Below are 18,791 nucleotides of genomic sequence, written 5' to 3' on the forward strand. Positions count from 1 at the left end.
AAATTTACATATGTATTTGACAACTTAATAAACTTTATTCCTATCATCGTTTCTTCTTTTAATTAGCAAAATACCAGAAACAACACCACATGCCATTCTTCATTGGTGACGGGACTACTCTTATTCAGCTCTTGATGCAGTTTCTCGTTTTCTTTTACCACTTCTTGGGCTCGAATTCTAAACACTCTCATTTCCTCCTGAAACAAAATTTAAATAAACTGTAACATACACATAGGTACGTCTTTGCTCTAATGCTATTGCTCTAGTTAAAATCAAATGTTAATATAACTTATAAGCAAAGTCTCAGGTACCAGCAGCCTTAAACTCTGTACCAGCACCAACCCCGTCTAGTGAGAAAACACAAGAGAAAGCTACTATGACACAGAGCAAAGCACCTCAGGTTTTAAATACTCAGTCCTTAATTTTGATAAACTTTTTCTGTGCTGCAAATATGCAAAAAGATAAAAAAAGGGGGACAAAAAGGCAACAGATGTCTATAAATATTATAATTTTTTGTTTCAAGACTGCAGGATAAATTGGAGCTTTTTAGGTAAAAATAAGAACTGTTCATCGTAACTAAAGCCCATTTTGGTGCGGAAGGCCTTAATTAGCGTGGCAGGAAGGAGTCACCTAACTTTGTTCCTTGACACTGATGAGAGCGCCTCCCTTCCTTAAAGCCACCGGTCAGCCAGCTTCAGTGCCCACCGGCTGCCACGTCAGGACTGCTGCTCGGTCCGTGTTCGACCCCACGGTCTGTCTGTGTCACTCGTGCTGGGTGGCCTCTGTCCAGGCTTTTCTTGGCTGGCCTTGGCCAGCTTCGGTATCTTGGGCTGTCTTCTGGTGAGAATCTTAGGTGTCAGTACTTATCCTGGGACGCTTTTAAGTATTCTTCTCTCAGCGAGCAGACATTTATGCTTATAAAAAGCAGTAATGCCAAGCAACTTTTCTTTCTCTCGCCTCTCTGCCCAGATGCACTCCCCACTTACTGCCAGTCCACTGGCCCTTTGTCAGAACACGGATGGGGCAAGCTGCAGCCGGCAGGCCAGGGGCCTATTCTGCAAATATAGCTTTACCAGAACACAGTCATACCGTTTGTTCACACCTGGTCTGTGGCTACCTTCATGCTACAGCAGCAGAGCTGAGTGGCTGCAAACAAACTCCAAGGACCCCCAAAGCCTAAAACAGTTACTTAAAACAGTTTACTTACTTAAACAGTCTGCAGAAAATGTCCCCTGAACCCTGTTTTAGAAGGAGCACTAAATAAGTCCTTTTATTATGTGGATTGATATTTAACCAGTCAAGTTCAGTCTCTCAGTTGTGTCCGACTCTTTGCGACCCGACGAATCGCAGCACGCCAGGCCTCCCAATTACCATAAGATTAATCCACCTCTTAAAAAATTAAATGTCCAGTAGAAAATCCAGGAGGAAAGGTTCCAAATGGCATTACATGGGCCATGTGTATGGGAGAGCAGAACAAAAACAGGCTGAGTGATGCTTTTTTTTTTAAGTTGTTTATTTTTTTGGCCAAGCTGCGCAGCATGTGGGATCTTCCCATGACACCAGGAATGGAAACCATGCCTCCTACAGAGGAAGTGCAGACCAGTAGGAAAGTCTCGGAGCTAGATGACTCTTAGACCCTTCCAGCCAGGGAGCCCAGAAAAACCAACTCTTTCCTCCCTGGATCCCTTCAACTCCAGAGATACCTTTGGCCACTTAAATAGGGCACACAGAGGTAATGTGGCACGGCAAGGCATGGGACGTGTCTACAACACCAGCACAGCCTTGGTTTCCTGTACAGTTAGAATGGCTCCTCTGCTCCAGGAGCCATTCCCATGAAAGAGAGCAAGCAAGGCAGAAATGAATAAAAACCTCACTTCCCCACTGCTATCAGCAGCTCGGTAATTGGACTTCCTGGGGTTGGCTCTTCATGGAATTAAGGAACATTAAGTTTGCCTGAAAGATCCCTGGTCTCCTACTTTCCCCATCTGCCCAAACGTCCCTTTTACCAGCGCTGTTCGCAGCTGCACAGGACCAGGGAAGGAGCACCTCTCATGGCTGGCTTCTCTGCATCCCAGGATCCCAGTCCATGCTGGGCTACCTGTCTGGGAGGCTACGGCTTCCAACGCAGTGGCTCTCCGTCCCTGCAGACCCTCCCATCAATCCGACCCAGCCCTCCTGCTCTGGCTGCCACTCCTCCTGCCTCCCCGCTCCCGTCCCTCCCTCTTCCTTCTCCCTACCCCAACTCTGCTCCACTCCCTCCTTCTTTCTTTCCTTCCTGTAACAAACACTTGAGTACCTGCCAGGAGGTGGGTATACCTGTCTTCAAAATGTTGCCTCCAGGTTTGAATTGGTCTTCTCTTTTACAAACCTTGTCCTTCCGAGATGTTTGCCAACCTACCTGAAGGCTGGCAATGAGCTCATCCTTCTCTTTCATCCTGTCTTCATAGGCCAGCAACAAGGGGGACAGGTATTTAATATCCACCTGAACATAATCGAATAAAGAAGGTTAATACCTTTCTTACAACTCAACACAACCGGCAGGTCTTTAAAAAGGAAAGAAAATTGGTTCGGTTTAATTCAGAATGATTTGTAACAGCTATTCAAACACAATCCAGAAAATATGGGCCTGAAATTAAATAACTTTCACTTACCAACCAGGGTGGTGTAGGGCCCTTTGATGGTAGGCCTTCGATATTTAAACTCTAAGGATAAAACAGAGAGTGAAGACAAATTAAATTACTGAAGCCCAGGCACTCTGGAGCCTCTGCCATACAACTACTGAGCCCGTGCCACAAGTGAAGTCCGTGCCATAACAAAAGATGCTACATGCCACAATGAACACCCAACACGGCCAAATAAACAAACAAGTAATAAAGAAGAAAGCAAGGTGATCATAAAGCTCATCTATTATCTTCATTCTCCCCATGATCACAGTGCAGCCCTCTGTCTGGTGTCTGTAAACAGCTGTATTATGTATCCTGTTTGGTTTTCTAGTTGTTTACAGTAAGAGGCCAAACCTGATATGAGTAATTCCATCAGGGCTGGAAGCAATGGCCCTGATGGAATAACTCCTTATTCAACAAAAACTTTCTAATGTGTTTATCATCTCATGATTCATTCAGCAAACACTGCAAGTTCACTAAGTCATTATGGACATTACCGCACAATTGTCGTTTTTAAGGACTTTATGGTTCAACTCAGAAACAGGTCTTCTCACACGGGTTAGCATCACACACAAACGTAGTACGGGTAGAATGTGCCTTAAGAGGGACACAAACAGAAGTCTGCAGTGGTTGGAGAGCGAGATCAGCCCTGCTGGAGGGGTCGGGGAGACTGGCATGGAGAGTGCGGCAGCTGCACAGGGCACAGTGGTGTGCACACGTGGCGGGGGGGCAGGGGCCAGCGGCCAGTCACCGGGCCTGCCTGCTCACAGCCTTTTGAAAGAGAACTGGCTCACTCTAGGGAGCCTGTTTTGGATCACAGGACTCCAGGAGCTATCATATTTTTGTTTAAAAAAGGTTAACATTATGTTAAGTGAAAGAAGTTAGTCACAAAAGACCACCTATTGAACGATTCCATTGTAATTTTTTTATATATATATATTATCCTGTATTTATTTATTTACTTTTCACATCATACAGCATGCAGGATCTTACTTCCCCAACCAGGGATCTAACCCATGCCCCCCATGCAATGGGACAGCTAAGTCAACCACTGGATCACCAGGGAAGTCCCTGTATGACTCTGTTTATACAAAGTATTCAGAACAGGCAAATCCACAGAGACAGGAGGTAGATTAGTGGTTGCCAGGGCCAATGTGGGAGGTGGGAAGAAACAGGGAGGGACTGCTAGCAGCTGTGAGAGTTCTTGTTACGAAGAAAACATTCTGAAATTGTGGTAAAGGTGGAACTGTTCTGTGAATACACTACAAAGAAAGTCACTGAACTGTATACTTAAAATGGGTGAATTATATCTCAAAGCCATCGGTCGGGAGCCGCGTCAGGCATTACTGACAAAATGGGGGGCACGGCCCCAACCCCCTCTCTTTGTCCCACAGGCACGGACCCGGGATGAAGGAGTTAGGCCTTGTGATTCTGACTTTTTTTTCCTCTCCTCGGCTGAGTTGACTGAAAAGGAATATTAAGGTGCTTATTGTTCTTGAGAGGAGCATGAGAAGGCACAAAGCCTTCTACAGCTGTGCTCAGAGAATAATTCATAAAGTTAATCACTGACATTTGTTTAAGGACTTTTACAAAAGAGTGTTCCAGGATGAGCACGTAGGCCGCAGCTTGAGGCCATGGGAGGGATTGCTATCTGAAACCTATTTGTGAGGAAAATGTTTATGGCAAAGGAGCTTACTGAATTTAGGTCTTAAAAATAATTAAAATAGTTAGAAGTTAAAGATTTAAGGAATGTTGTAATGTTAGCATATTTTACTATAGCTTATAGAGGTTAGGAATTTTAGATACTAACCATTTTAAGACATAGTGAGCTCAGGATATTAGGGGCAAACATGATTTAGAAAGATAAGAAATAAACTGAGGAATGTAGCATGAGTTACAATGTAATCACAACTATAGGACACATAAGAGGAAGTAGATAATAGATGGTAAAGCTGATTCTGAGAGAATCGCTGAAGCAGGAACTCTGTTTGAAGGGCAACAATGATTTATGGAGATAATAAATCTGGGTGAGGGGGAACTGAAAATGTCAAACCTCTGACATAATGCTTTCATAAAAGTATAAAAGAAAATCTTAAACTTGAAATAAATGCGCAGTCCAAGAAAATTGAGAGGCTGTGTGGTTACTTGACAACACCATCCCTCCCTTCAGGTTGAAACCCTGGCTGCTGGAGCTGGACTCTGGCAGCCATTATTTAAAACATTTAAACCTAAAGTCCTACTTCAAACAGAAAGGAAACAGCCCATAAAGGTGCCCTTAACTCCCAGGAGTCACATGGGAACTCTGTGCGTACCAGGCTCCCCGCCTCACCACCGACCCCCAGGGGGGCTGGACAGCAGTATATCCCGACGACCCCACCCCACCACCAGCCCCCACACGTCCCTCACACACATAAGACTCCAGGGTCCAGACCTGAGCGAATGGCTCCTCTCGCCATTCCCCACAGCCTCTGCCATAGTGGCATGCTGAGTGGGTGTCGAATTTTGTGATCCTTCTAAGGTAAAACCTAGTCTGCTTTCTTCTCTGATTACACACCCATCACCTTATATTTACCATTTATTGCTGGGGGGTGGGGGAGAGAAAACACAAACTTTACTCTCTTATCAAGCTTCAATTATAAAATACAGTATTATTAATTATAGTCACCATGTTATATTGGGTTGGCCAAAAAGTGTGTTCTGGTTTCTCTGTATCGATGTTATGGGAAAACTTGAACGCTCTTTTTAGCCAACCCAATATATACACTAGATTCTCAGATCTTATACAACTTATAACTGAAAGTTTGTACCCTGTCACTTGCCTCTCCCTATTTCCCCCAGCCCTCAGCTCATGGCATTCACCATCCTACTCTCAGTTTCTATGAGTTCAACTTCCTTTTTTTTAAATTCCACATATTAAGTGACACCAAGCAGTTTGTCCATCTTTATCTGGCTTATTTCTCTTAGAATAATACCCTCCGTGTTCATCCATATTGTTGCAAGTGACAGAACTGCCTTGTTCTTTAAGGTTGAATAACATATACCTGCATATGTGTATGTACCAAGTCTGCGTGCGTGCTCAGCCGTGTCCGACTCTTTGTGGCCCCATGGACTGTAGCCCACCAGGCTCCTCTGTCCATGGAATTTTCCAGGCAAGAATACTGGAGTGGACTGCCATTTCCTTCTCCAGGGGATCTTCTCAACCCTGAGATCAAACCCGGGTTCTCTTGTGTCTCCTGCATTGGCAGGCAGATTCTTTACCACTGAGCTACCTGGGAAATACGTGTGTGTGTGTGTGTGTGTGTGTGTGTATAAACATGTGACATGCATCACATTTTCTTTCTCCAATCATCCTGACGTTGCTTTGAGACCTTGGCTGTCATAAATAATGCTGCAATGAACATGGGAGTATAGATATCTCTTCAAGATTTTGATTTTCTTTCCTTTAGATATATACCCAGAAGCGGGATTTCTGAGTGGTATGATAATTATTTCTTTGGGAACCTCCATTCTGTTTTCCACAGTAGCTACATTCCCTCCAATAGTGAACCAAGGGTCCTTTCTCTCTACACCCTCACCAGAATTTATCTCTTTTTAATAAAACACATGCTAACAGATGTGAGGTGATTATCTCCTTGTGGTTTTAAGTTGCATTTTCCTGATAATTAGTGACGTTGAGCATCTTTTCATATACTTGTTGGCTATTCAAGTCCTTAATTCATTTTGAGTTGATTTTTGCATATGGTGTATGATAGGGGTCCAGTTTCATTCTTTTGCAAGTGGATATTCAGTTTTCCCAACATCATTTACTCAAGAGACTATCCTTTCTCCATAGTATACGCTTGACTCTTTTGCTGACCGTACACACGTTTTGTGCTCTCAGTTCAGTTCAGTCGCTCAGTCATGTCCGACTCTTTGCGACCCCATGAATTGCAGCACGCCAGGCCTCCCTGTCCATCACCAACTCCCGGAGTTCACTCAGACTCACGTCCATTGAGTCAGTGATGCCATCCAGCCATCTCATCCTCTGTCATCCCCTTCTCCTCCTGCCCCCAATCCCTCCCAGCATCAAGGTCTTTTCCAATGAGTCAACTCTTCGCATGAGGTGGCCAAAGTACTGGAGTTTCAGCTTTAGCATCATTCCTTCCAAAGAAAGCCCAGGGCTGATCTCCTTCAGAATGGACCAGTTGGATCTCCTTGCAGTCTAAGGGACTCTCAAGAGTCTTCTCCAACACCACAGTTCAAAAGCATCAATTCTTTGGCACTCAGCTTTCTTCACAGTCCAACTCTCACACCCATACATGACCACTGCTTTCACTTCTCTTCTGTTGATCTATGTGTTTGTTTTCATGCTAACAGTATACTACTTTGATTACTTCTTTGTAGTACAGCTTGAAATCAGGAGGTGTGCTATCTCCAGCTTTGTTTTTCTTTCTCAAGACTACTTAATATTTAATTTGAGGTCTTCTGTGGTTCCATACAAATTTTAGGACTGTTTTATCTATTTCTGTGAAAAATGCCATTGGAATTTTGATAGGGATTATACTGATTCTGTAGATCCCTTTGGGTAGTATGGACATGATAATAATAATCTTTCAATCCATGAGCATAGAATATCTTTTCACTTGTTTGCATCATCTTTGCTTTCTTTCACCAATGTTTCATAGATTTTGGTATACCGATGTTTCATCTCCATAGTAAATCTATTCCTAAGTATTTTATTCTTTTTGTTGCTACTATAAATGGGATTTTCTTAATTTCTCTTTCCAATAGTTTATTGTTAGTGTACAGAAACACAATTGATTTTTGCATATTGATTGTGTACCCTGCAAATTTATTGAATTTATTAGTTCTAACAATTTTTTTGGTGGAGTCGTTAGGGTCTTCTATATATAATTTCATGTCATCAGAAGAGTCTATTTTACTTCTTCCTTTCCAATGTGGATGCCTTTTGTATCTTGCCAAATTGCTCTGGCTTGATTTTTAGTATTACGTTGCATAAATCTCATAAGAGTAGACATCCTTGTGTTGCCCCTTAAGCGTCCAGCTTTTCAACTATGAGTATATATTAGATGGGGGCTTGTCATATATGGCCTTTATATGTTTAGGTATGTTCCTTCTATACCCAGTTTGCCAAGAGTTTTTATCATGACAATATGCCAAATTTGTCAAATTTTTCTGCCTCTGTTGAGATGATTACAGAGTGAAAACTTACTTCTGTTAATGTGGTATAATATACAGTGCCGGGAGCCGGCATATTGCATATTGAGTGCATACTGCATATTGCATATTGAGTGCAGCACTTTCCATAGCATCATCTTTCAGGATCTGGAATAGCTCAACTAGAATTCTATCACTGCCGGGATCACTGCCGGGAGCCAGCGTGAGGAACTCCACCCATGGCAAAGGTCATGAGGAAGGAGGTTCGGCATACGCAAAGGCGGGATCGAGCCTCAGGAGTCCTCCTGGAAATTCTCGAGCATCTACCCCCAAAACCAGAGTCTGTGTACTTTCTGCTTTGTGCTCTCACCTACAACTCTGACTCTACTGGGGGGGGGGGGGGCGGGGGCTGTCCCCCACTACCTCGCTCTGAACAAAGAGTTAACTTATAGCTCCAGTTAATAAAGTTCCTGGGTGTGATAGTGTTTCAACCTACAAACTCCTTTGGAAGTCCTCTAGCCTGCCTGAATAGGTTTTTCCAGCCACATGTGATTGCTCAGAGCCTCCCAACTGTGAGATGCATGAGATGTTCTCAACTGTCTAAATACAGAGTCCTTTGAGCAGTTGAAAGATTGATTAGAAATTGTATTGGTGAAGGGTTTTTCACTTGTTGGGCCAATGTTTGCTGCTAAGTCTCCATATCCCTTACCTGCTGTGTCCCTGGCAGTGTACTGATTAATATAATTGGTGTAAGTAGTAGCTTTAACGTTTGTAACCTTGGACCCTTGAGTTAATTCTTTTCTTGATTGAGTCCACGTCACCTTTGCCCTATAGGAATGCAACTTTATCTAATGCTTTTGGAGGGTGGCTCCTGACTTTGGAATAATCACCTTTAGAGAAAAATAAGTTTCTTAAAATGTTAACAGGCCTCCTGGCCAGAAGATGATGTAATTCACCTGAACTTTTGCATATGATAAGTTTGAAAGTCTGGCTTCGATTAGGATCAGGAACTGCTGTCCTTGCATGACTCTACCCCTTCCCCCATTATCCTCTATGCACAACTTAAGGTATAAAAACTACTTTGGAGAATAAAGTGCAGGCCTTGTTCACCGAAACTTGGTCTCTCCATGTCGCTCGCTCTCTCACTCTGGCTGAGTCTCCATCTGGAGCGCGGAACCCACCATGCTTACTAATTATGCCTGGGCTTCTAAGATCCGACTGGGGAGGCCTCAGTGTCTCCTCTCCTTCAGGAGAACGGAAGGACGCCTGCGGCCTACGTAAGTGGTGCAAACTTCTTGTCTTGAAGTTTTATTGGTCTCCCACGTAAACCAAGCTACTCAGCCTCTTTTCTCCACTGAATTTCCTCACTGAGCTATCCTCATTCTATTACTCTTTATATCTTTGATGAATATTTAAATACATAGGTCGCCTACGCCATCTCTCCTTCGAATACCCTGGATCAGCCGGGGCTGGACCCCGGCAATACAGTACTGACTTCCTTGCAGATACTGAACTATCCTTGGATCCCAGGAATAAACAGCACTTGATCATGGTATTCCGTCCTTTCAACGTACAGTCATCCCTCAGTATCTGTGAACTGGTTCTAGGGTTGGCTGTGGATACCAAAACCTACTCAAGTCCCACAGTGGGCTCTCCACATGCACCGTTCTACATCGGCAGATTCAACCCACCATGGATTCTGTAGTACTGAAGGCATTTATTCAAAAAAAGATTTTATCTTAAGTGGACCCATGCAGTTCAAACCCATGTTGTTCAAAGGTCAACTGTACTGCTGAATTCAGTTTGCTAATATTTTGTTGAGGATTTTTGTATGTCCCTGTTCATCAGGAACATTGGCCTACAACTTTCTTGGGAATGTCCTCGTCTGGCTTTGGCATTAGAGTAAGGCTGGTCTCATAAAATGAGTTCAGAAGTATCTCTTCCTCTTCAGTTTTTTAGAAGAGTTTGAGAAGGGTTGGTGTTAATTCTTGGTATGATTTTTAAAAATCAGCTGATCTTTTCTATTTTTTATTTAAATTACTTCTCTGGTCTTTGTTATTTCCTTCCTTCTATTAACTCTGGGCTTCGTTTGTTCTTTTTCTAATTCCTTGAGGTATAAAGTTAGGTTGTTAAGTTGAGATCTTTCTTGTCTCTTAGTGTAGGTGTTTATTACTCTGGGCTTCTCTCTTAAAACTGCTTTTGCTGTAACCTGTAAATTTTGGTATGTTGTATTTCCATTTTCATTCATCTCAAGATATTTTTTGATTTCTTCTTTGGTTCATTGGTTGATCAGAGTAGCATGTTATTTAATGTCCACATATTTGTTACTTTTCCAGTTTCTTTGATTTCCAGTTTTGTACCACTGTGATCAGAAAAGGTGTCTGATATGATTTCAATCCTCTTAAATTTATTAAGACTTGTTTTGTAAGCCTAATATATGATCTATCCTAGAGAATGCTACATGTATGCCTGGAGAAGAATGTGTATTCTACTGCTTTTGGATGCAATATTCTGTATACACATGTTCTGATGGATCATTTCAGGCCAATGTTTCCTTACTGATTATGTGTCTAGATGATCTATCCATTAATAAATGTGGGATATTCAAGTTCCCTACTATTATTATATGACTCTGTCTATTTCTCTCTTTAGGTCTGTTAATATTCACTTTAGGGACTTTCCCAAGTGGCCCAGTGATTAAGAATCTGCCTTTCAAAGAAAGAGACATGGATTTGATCTCTGGTTGGGGATCTAAGATCCCCTATGCTACGGAGCAACTCAGCCTGTGCCCTGAAACTGCTGAGCCTGAATGCTCTGGAGCCCGTGAGCCTCGACTAGAGAGCCCACGTGCTGCAGCTGCTGAAGCCCATATGCTCTGGAGCCCGCATGCCACAAGAGTGCATGCATCTCAATCAAAGATCCCACGTGACGCAAGGAAGCTCCCGTGCTGCAACTAAGGCCCAATGTAGCCAAATAAATAAATATTTAAAAAATATTTGTTTTGTATTTCTAGGCATGCCTATGTTGAGTATGCAAATATTTACAAATGTTATCTCCTCTTCTCAGAGTGACCTCTTTACATCCTAAGATCTTTGCTTCTTATTACAGTCTTTGTCTTAAAGTCTATTTTGTCTGTTATAAGTGAAGCTAACTCAGGTTTCTTTTGGCTTCTATTTCCACAGAGTACCTTTTTTCATCTCTTCACTTTCAGTCTAAGTGTTTATATTGGAAGTGAGTTTCTTGTAAGCAGCACACAGGTGGGTCTTGCTTTTTTATGCATTCAGCCAGTGCCAGTGAAGCTGCTCAGTTGTGTCTGACTCTTTGCGATCCCATGGACTGTAGCCTGCCAGGCTCCTCCATCCATGGAATTTTCCAGGCAAGAGTACTGGAGTGGGTCGCCATTTCCTTCTCTAGGGGATTTTTCTGACATGGGGATTGAACCCAGGTCTCCCACATTGCAGGCAGACGCATTACCATCTGAGCTACCAGGTAAGCCCATTCAGCCACTCTGTCTTTTGATTGGAGGATTTTAGCCCATTTATATTTAAAGTAATTATTGTTAGGTATGGACTTATTGTCATTTTGTTCATTCTTCTCTGCCTTTCTGTTAACTCCTTTGGTTCCTTTCTTCTCTGTCTCTCTTCAGTTGTGATTTGAGTTTCTGTAGCGGTATGCTAAGATTTCTTTGTCTTTATATTCTGTTTATATACTACAGGATTTTACTTTGTGGTACCACGAGGCTTACCTAAAACAAGTTGGGTGGTGGGTGAGTGCTTTAGTTGCTATGTCGTGTCCAACTCATTGTGATCCTATGAACTGTGGCCTGCCAGGCTTTTCCGTCCACAGGATTTCCCAGGCAAGAATGCTGGAGTGGGTTGCCATTTCTTTCTCCAGGTGACCTTCCTGACCCAGGGATCAAATCTATGCCTCCTACATCTCCTGCTTGGCAGAATTCTTTATAACTGCACAACTTGGAAGACAACTTACAAGTCTATTTTAAATTGGTAAGTTTGAATGAATTCTAAAACTACATGTTAATTCTCCTCTAATTTTATGTTTGCTGCTGCTGCTGCTAAGTCGCTTCGGTCATGTCCGGCTTTGTGCGACCCCAGAGACGGCAGCCCATCAGGCTCCCCTGTCCCTGGGATTCTCCAGGCAAGAACACTGGAGTGGGTTGCCATTTCCTTCTCCAATGCATGAAACTGAAAAGTGAAAGTGAAGTCGCTCAGTCATGTTCGACTCTTAGCGACCCCATGGACTGCAGCCTATCAGGCTCCTCCATCCATGGGATTTTCCAGACAAGAGTACTGGAGTAGGTTGCCACTGCCTTATGATGTTACAATTCATATCTTTTTATCTTATGTATTCATTAACAAATTACTATAGTTATATTTCTACTATTTTTGTCTAACCTTCATATTAAGATTTATAAGTGATTAACCTACCAATTTTACATTAGATTATCTTTAATTTTACCATATATTTACCTTTACCAGTGAAATTTTTAATTTCATATTTTACTTTTACTAATTAGTATCCTTTCATTTCAACTTAAAGAAGGTCCTTCAACATTTCTTATAATGCTGGTGGTGATTAATTCCTTCTGCCTTTGCATGTGCTAAAAACTCTTTATTTTTACTTCAGTTCTAAAGGACAACTTTGCTGGGTAGTGTACTTGTGGTTGGCAGGTTTTTGTTTTTTTTTCCTTTTAGTACTCTGAATATATTGTGCCACTCCCTTCTGGTCTGCAAAGTTTCTGCTGAAAAATCTGCTGATAGATCTTACGAGGGTTTCCTTGTATGTAACAAGTTGTTTTTCCCTTGCTGCTTTTATGACTCTCTCTTTAACTTTTGACAATTTAGTTATAATATGTTTCAATGTGGGTATCTCTGGATTAATCTTATTTAAAACTCTTTGAGCTTCCTAGATCAAGATATTTGTTTCTTTCCCCCAAGGAAGTCTTCAGAGTTATTTCTTTTAAAAAATATTTTTTTAATTTATTCTTGGCTGTGTTGGGGCTTCGATGTTGCATGCAGGCTTTCTCTAGCTGCGGCGAGTGGGGTCTGCTCTTTGTTGCCGTGTTCAGGCTTCTCTTTGAGGTGACTTCTCTTGCTCAGTAGTTGTGGCACACAGGCTTAACTGCTCTGCAGCATGTGGGATCTTCCCGGATCAGGGATCGAATGTGTGTCCACTGGCCTACCAGGGAAGTCCCAGCATTTTTTTCTTTTTAATTATTTATTTGGCCGCACCAGGTCTTAGTTGCGGCATGTGAAATCTAGTTCCCTGACCCGGGATCAAACCCAGGCCCCTCGCTTTGGTAGCTTGGAGTCTTAGCCACTCGACTCCAAGCAAGTCCCAGCATTATTTCTTTAAATGAGCTTTCTGCTCCTTTCTCTCTTTACTCTCTGGAATGCCTGTAACTACTTAATGGTATTTTCACTCTTTTTAAAATTATTTTTATTCTTCTGTTTAGATGAATTTCACTACCTGGTCTTCAAGTTCACTGATCCTTTCTCCCACTTGCTCTAGTCTGGTGCTGAGTCCCTCTATTGAATTTTTCAGTTCAATTATTATACTCCTCTGCTCTATGATATCTCTGGTACTTTTTAACATTTTTCTATCTCTCTGTTGAAATTCACACTTTGTTCATGCTCTCCTGATTTTGCTGAGCATCTTTATGACTGTTATTTAAAATTCTCTATTGAGTATATCACTTATTTACATTTCACTAAGATCAGTTTCTGGAGAAGGCAATGGCACCCTACTCCAGTATTTTTGCCTAGAAAATCCCATGGACAGAGGAACCTGGTGCGCTGCAGTCCATGGGGTCGCTAGAGTCGGACACGACTGAGCGACTTCACTTACACTTTTCACTTTCACGCATTGGAGAAGGAAAAGGCAACCCTCTCCAGTGTTCTTGCCTGGAGAATCCCAGGGACGGGAAGCCTGCTGGGCTGCCATCTCTGGGGTGGCACAGAGTCGGACACTACTGAAGTGATGCAGCAGCAGCAGCAAGATCAGTTTCTGAAGATTTATCTCGTTCCCTTCTTTAGAACATATTCCCTTTTTTCTTCATTTTCCTTTACTCTATATTGGTTTCTGTGCATTAGAAAAAACAGCCACCTCTCTCATCTTGACAGAGTGGTCTTGTATAGGTATTGAGTCTCATCAATTAGCCTAGCCCATGTTCTTGGTAGCCTCTCAAACCTCTGTGACTGTCCAAACTGCTGTCTTTATTTTTAAGTGGTTACCAGTAGTTGAGGATGTACCAAATCCATCAGCTTCCCAAAGGGGAGGACTGCAGTCAGTATTTAGATTTAGGCTGATTAGAAGCCAGAAATTCAGGCAGCATCTGGGAAAGCATGCAGTTAAACCCATTCCAGGGAAAAAGTGAGAGAAGGGTGTTTTTGTCTGCTCTCTCTACACTAAGCCCAAGTATATAGCTACAGGGGATGCTCCTATGCCTATCATGAATGTAAGCTCCATTGACTGTGACAGCTAGATCATTTGGGAGCCTGTAAACACTAGTCTGCTTTCTTTTCAAAGTCTGTGCACTAACAAACAACAGCTATAACCCTGAAGAACAGGCTGAGAATGGAGCAGACAAGGACTTTTACTTCCTTTACTTTATATATGTTTATACTATCCTAATTTTTTACTAAGAGCTTTTATTGCTTTAGTTTTGAGAAAAGGAGAGATGGACAGAGAAACAGAAAGGTGCCCAGAAAGACTGTACTTTGGATGTATCTTTTTTTATACCAAATTATAATAAATATAAACTCTTTGGAATTGGAAATCAATTCAAGGCTAAAATATCAATAAAACTGATTTTTCTTAATAGGAAACATTACCTCTTTCTTGGATAAATGCCTGAATTTTGTTTGATATCTACTCAGTTCTACATTCAAACGATGAACAGTCATTTTCAATCCATCATTTTCATCCACCAGTTCTTGAGCTTGTTTTCTTAGATAATGTAATTCAGGTGCAGCAACTACTGAAAAAAATAAATTTAATATTATACCATAAGAACTTAAATTTATCACGATTTTATATAAATTGTCAATTGTCTGTCCTTCTTTCCCTTTAGGCTCACAAAGGCAGCAAATGACAATTATACAGATATAAATGAATAAAAGTTAATAAGTTTTTTTAACACTGATTAGTCAACAATGTTTTAGAAGTTTGTGAAAGTTGATATATATATGTATCATAAAGGTAAAATAAAAATTTTAGATTGGAAAAAATGTCACTATTTCAGATGATATACAAATATGTGCTCTGAAAATTATATAGAATAAATGGAGAATTTACTAGAACTAATAACCTTCCCACACAATAGTAATGTTCTATTGGAAAACATAATAGAAAATAGATCCCACAAAGTGATAGCACAAATAATATCAAGTATCTAGAAATGTGCCTAAGACAAGAAATATATAGGGTTTGTATAGAGAAAACCACATTATGTTTCTTAAAGCCATAATAATAGACTTAGATAAATATACAGAAAAAACATTAGTGAATACTTACATGACCTTAGCACTATTGTTACTAATTTTGGCTATGTCACACAGCATGCGGGATCCTAGTTCCTGACCAGGGATCAAACCTGCACTCCTGAGAGTGGAATCATGGATTCTTAACCCCTGGAAACCAAGGGCATAGATCATAACAGAAAAATATCCTATACACATAGCTGAATTATTAACAAACTGAGAAACAAACTCAAACATATGTGCCATAGGGCTAAAATTCTTAATACATAAAGAGCTCCTATAAATCAACAGAAAAGATCAAAGCATCTCAATCCAAAGTGGGAATATTTATGAAAGAGAAAGAAAATGACCTGCAAAGATAATGAAAAAAATATTCAACTTCATCAATAATAAAACAAACAGAAATTAAATGAAAATGGGATTCTTTTTTTAACCACTCAAACTAGCAAGGAAAATATAATCTTCAACATTGGTAAGTATGTCATGAAAGAGGCACTTTCATATGGTGTTCATGGGGATAAAAACTGATACAAAACATATGTAAAATACTATGCTAAGAACCAAAAGAAGTACTAGAATTTCTTCAGCATAATAAAAATGATACAACAGGTGAGATTAAATTTCAACAAGTATAAGGATATTAATGAAAGACCATAAATAATCAAACCAAAATATTAAGAACATTAATATCAACAAATATTATAATAAAACATTAACTTCCAAAATAAGTACAAAATTTTGAATTCCTGTTCCTTCCTGTAACAAAAGAACTAGGTAGTTGTCCTCACCTTCCTGAGAGGATGCTTTCTCAACCTCTTTTGGCTTCACGTTTTCTTTTTTCATCCTTTCAAGTTTTAACTGCAGGTCTTTCATTGTTTTCTTTATTATGTTAAGCTCATGTGTAAGGGCTTGATTTGCATTGTTTAGGTGCAAATTTTCTTCCTTTAATTCCTCTAACTTTTCTTTGGTTATTTCTATACATCTTTGACGTGTTCTACCAGTTATATCTAAAAAAGGACAGGAAAAAAGTTTTAAATACTAATTGATATTAACAATTTTACATCAGAATTACAGGAGACTATCTCAAAAACCAAAGGAGCAACTTCTTTATGTCAGTGCCTGCAAAGAGAGTGGCCTATACAGCAAAGACTGTGATCTGTTAAGACTATGGTGAGCAGTAAGAAGGGTAACAGAGGGGGAAGGCAGGAGCCAGTGGAGGCCTTTTCTTATCGTAATATGCAGAGTGGAGGTTGTATCCTGCAGGCCACCAGGAGCCAGAAAGCCTTTCAGCAGAAGTATGGAAAGAAGGGGCTATACTCTCAGATGAATCGCTGAGGCCAGCGGTGAAGAAAGTGAACAGGAAGGAGGCCTAGCACAGAGGCAGGCAGATCAGTCTGAAGGCTCCTAGAGTAGGGACGGAGAGGAAAGGACATGAGAGAAGAATTCAGGGGCAAAAACTTGGCAGGGCTCAGCAGCTGATTGGGTGTGGGCAGTGAGGGAGGGGCAAGTCAAGAATGGAGCAACAAGATCTGTAGTTTGGAAGATATCTAGCCAGACAAGGAATACAAGCCTGGCAGGGTGAGGGAAGCTCAGGTTAGGACACAGGTCCAAAGCTCTGAAGAGAGCCTCAGCTGGAGAGAGGGAGGAGCCACCAGCATGTAGTTTACTTGCAGGCACCAGGGTGAGAAGAAAACCAGAGGCTACAAAGGAATTTAGGAAGGAGTAGAAAGACTGGAGGAAAGCAGAGAGTGATATTCCATAGGGAGATTAAAGGAAGTGAGGACTACAATGGGCTCCTGGCCTGGGCAGAGCTTCTGTGGGCAGATGGAGGGAGGGATACTGGCAGCTCCAGACAGCCTCCCCTGACCCCTGACACACACATATCCAACCCCTAGAACATGAAAGAAATGAATAACTTCACAAGTACACGAAAACAAGAGGCAATCTACCAGGAATCCAGGAAAGACATTTGAGATTAGACTGAAGATGGAAGCTGCAGCCTAAAATATGCAAGGAGAGGTCAGCTACAAGAGGGGGTGGGGGTGCTTCCAGGGATGTGCCTTGCCCTGGCAGGTGGTGGGGACACAAAATGGCCTAGAAAGGACTGACGAGGTATCTGTCTAGGGTGCCAGACAGAAGCAGCAGGGCTCAAGTCCCCCTGGGCCAAGCAGTACATATAAGCCCTGAGGACAGAAAGGCAGGCAGACCCCAAGGCTGGAGAAACCTAGGAGGAAGAGGAGCCTCCAAACCCCCTGGCTGACAAAACGCCCTGTCTATGGCCGACAGTCACTGGAGACAGACTGTACATCTGACAGCCCACTGGCTTCCCCTTCTGAGCAGCCTATAGAAATCAGATATGGCATCCCCAGACAGACTGGGACTCCCAAGGACCAAACGAGCACATCACCAAGAGCCACAGGAACTGAGAGAGGCACCAAAACCAGATAACAGAGGACAAAGTTGGCTGCAGCACAGGCTACAAGATTTGAGAATGAGTGCGGTTAAGATTTCAGAGAGATGTTTGTCAATACTTAATAGAAATCATGAAAATAAAGGGCTTCATTAATAACACAGATTCAAAGGATGGGCTGAGCAGCAGAAGACATACAGTGAAGAATGAACCTGTGGGCCAGATGTCAGAACCCCAGCAACATCCCAGAACACAGCACCAAAAACACTGAGACAGAAATGATGAAAACAGAGCCAATCCGACACAGAGGACAGACAAAAGTCTTGGTTACTTGACAGGGTTTTCAGACTACTGATGTGAGGCACACAGTGAAAAATTACAGTATCCACTCTGGAAGCTAATGAGGCTCCCCAGGCTGCAGAGGGGAGAGGATGGCACCAAGTACCTCTGGACCTCTCAGCTCTGCCTCGAGCCCCTGAGCAGAGCCCCGTTTTCATGCGCCCCCTCTCCCAGGGCACGTGTTGCCTGAGCGCCGAGTTACTTCAGCTGCGTCCGATCTTTGTGACCCTATGGACTGTAGCCCACCAGGTTCCTCTGTGCATGGGATTCTCAAGGCTTACCACTGGCACCACTTGGGAAGCCTCCCCCTCCCAGGGCCTGTCCATAATCCCATAGGTCCATGAATCCCCCCTCCATCAACCCCAGGCTTCAGCACATCCCATACGGACATACAGCCACCATCCAATGTTTGAATGTCTGGACTCTCTCTTTTTTTTTGCGGGGGGTGGGATCACACCTCTTGGCATGTGGGAGCTTAGTTCCTTGACCAGAGATCGAATCCGTGTCCCCTGCATTGGAAGGACACCAGGGAAGTCCCATAAACTCTCTATTTTAAGGCAAACTTAAAGGAAGTTCAACGAACTGCTATCTCTTTCCAATTTCAAAAATGGGACAGAAGCAACAACCTTCACAGGAAAAAAAAGTGATCTTTATTTTATGTGAGACTGTACTGGGTGTTCTCTGAAATGTAAGTTTTTCAATCACAATGAAATTCAAAAGGCA

At 42.0% G+C, this 18,791-nt stretch overlaps 1 protein-coding gene across 8 annotated transcripts in view; it reads right to left on the reverse strand.

Moving 5' to 3' along the window:
• CEP89 (centrosomal protein 89) overlaps window positions 1-18,791 on the reverse strand; it is an 85,020-nt gene that overhangs the window by 34,999 nt on the left and 31,230 nt on the right. For 7 of the 8 annotated variants that reach the window (XM_070770907.1, XM_070770908.1, XM_070770905.1 and 4 more), the window contains 5 exons: window positions 16,108-16,326; window positions 14,672-14,817; window positions 2,652-2,702; window positions 2,399-2,482; window positions 94-197 (listed from right to left, as the gene is read on the reverse strand). In XM_070770907.1, the coding sequence (XP_070627008.1) occupies window positions 94-197; window positions 2,399-2,482; window positions 2,652-2,702; window positions 14,672-14,817; window positions 16,108-16,326 (604 nt within the window). The remainder of the gene's footprint in view (window positions 1-93; window positions 198-2,398; window positions 2,483-2,651; window positions 2,703-14,671; window positions 14,818-16,107; window positions 16,327-18,791) is intronic. The other variant, XM_070770906.1, reaches the window with a different exon arrangement.

This window comes from Bos indicus, chromosome 18 (assembly GCF_029378745.1).
Source record: "Bos indicus isolate NIAB-ARS_2022 breed Sahiwal x Tharparkar chromosome 18, NIAB-ARS_B.indTharparkar_mat_pri_1.0, whole genome shotgun sequence".
NCBI lineage: Eukaryota > Metazoa > Chordata > Mammalia > Artiodactyla > Bovidae > Bos > Bos indicus.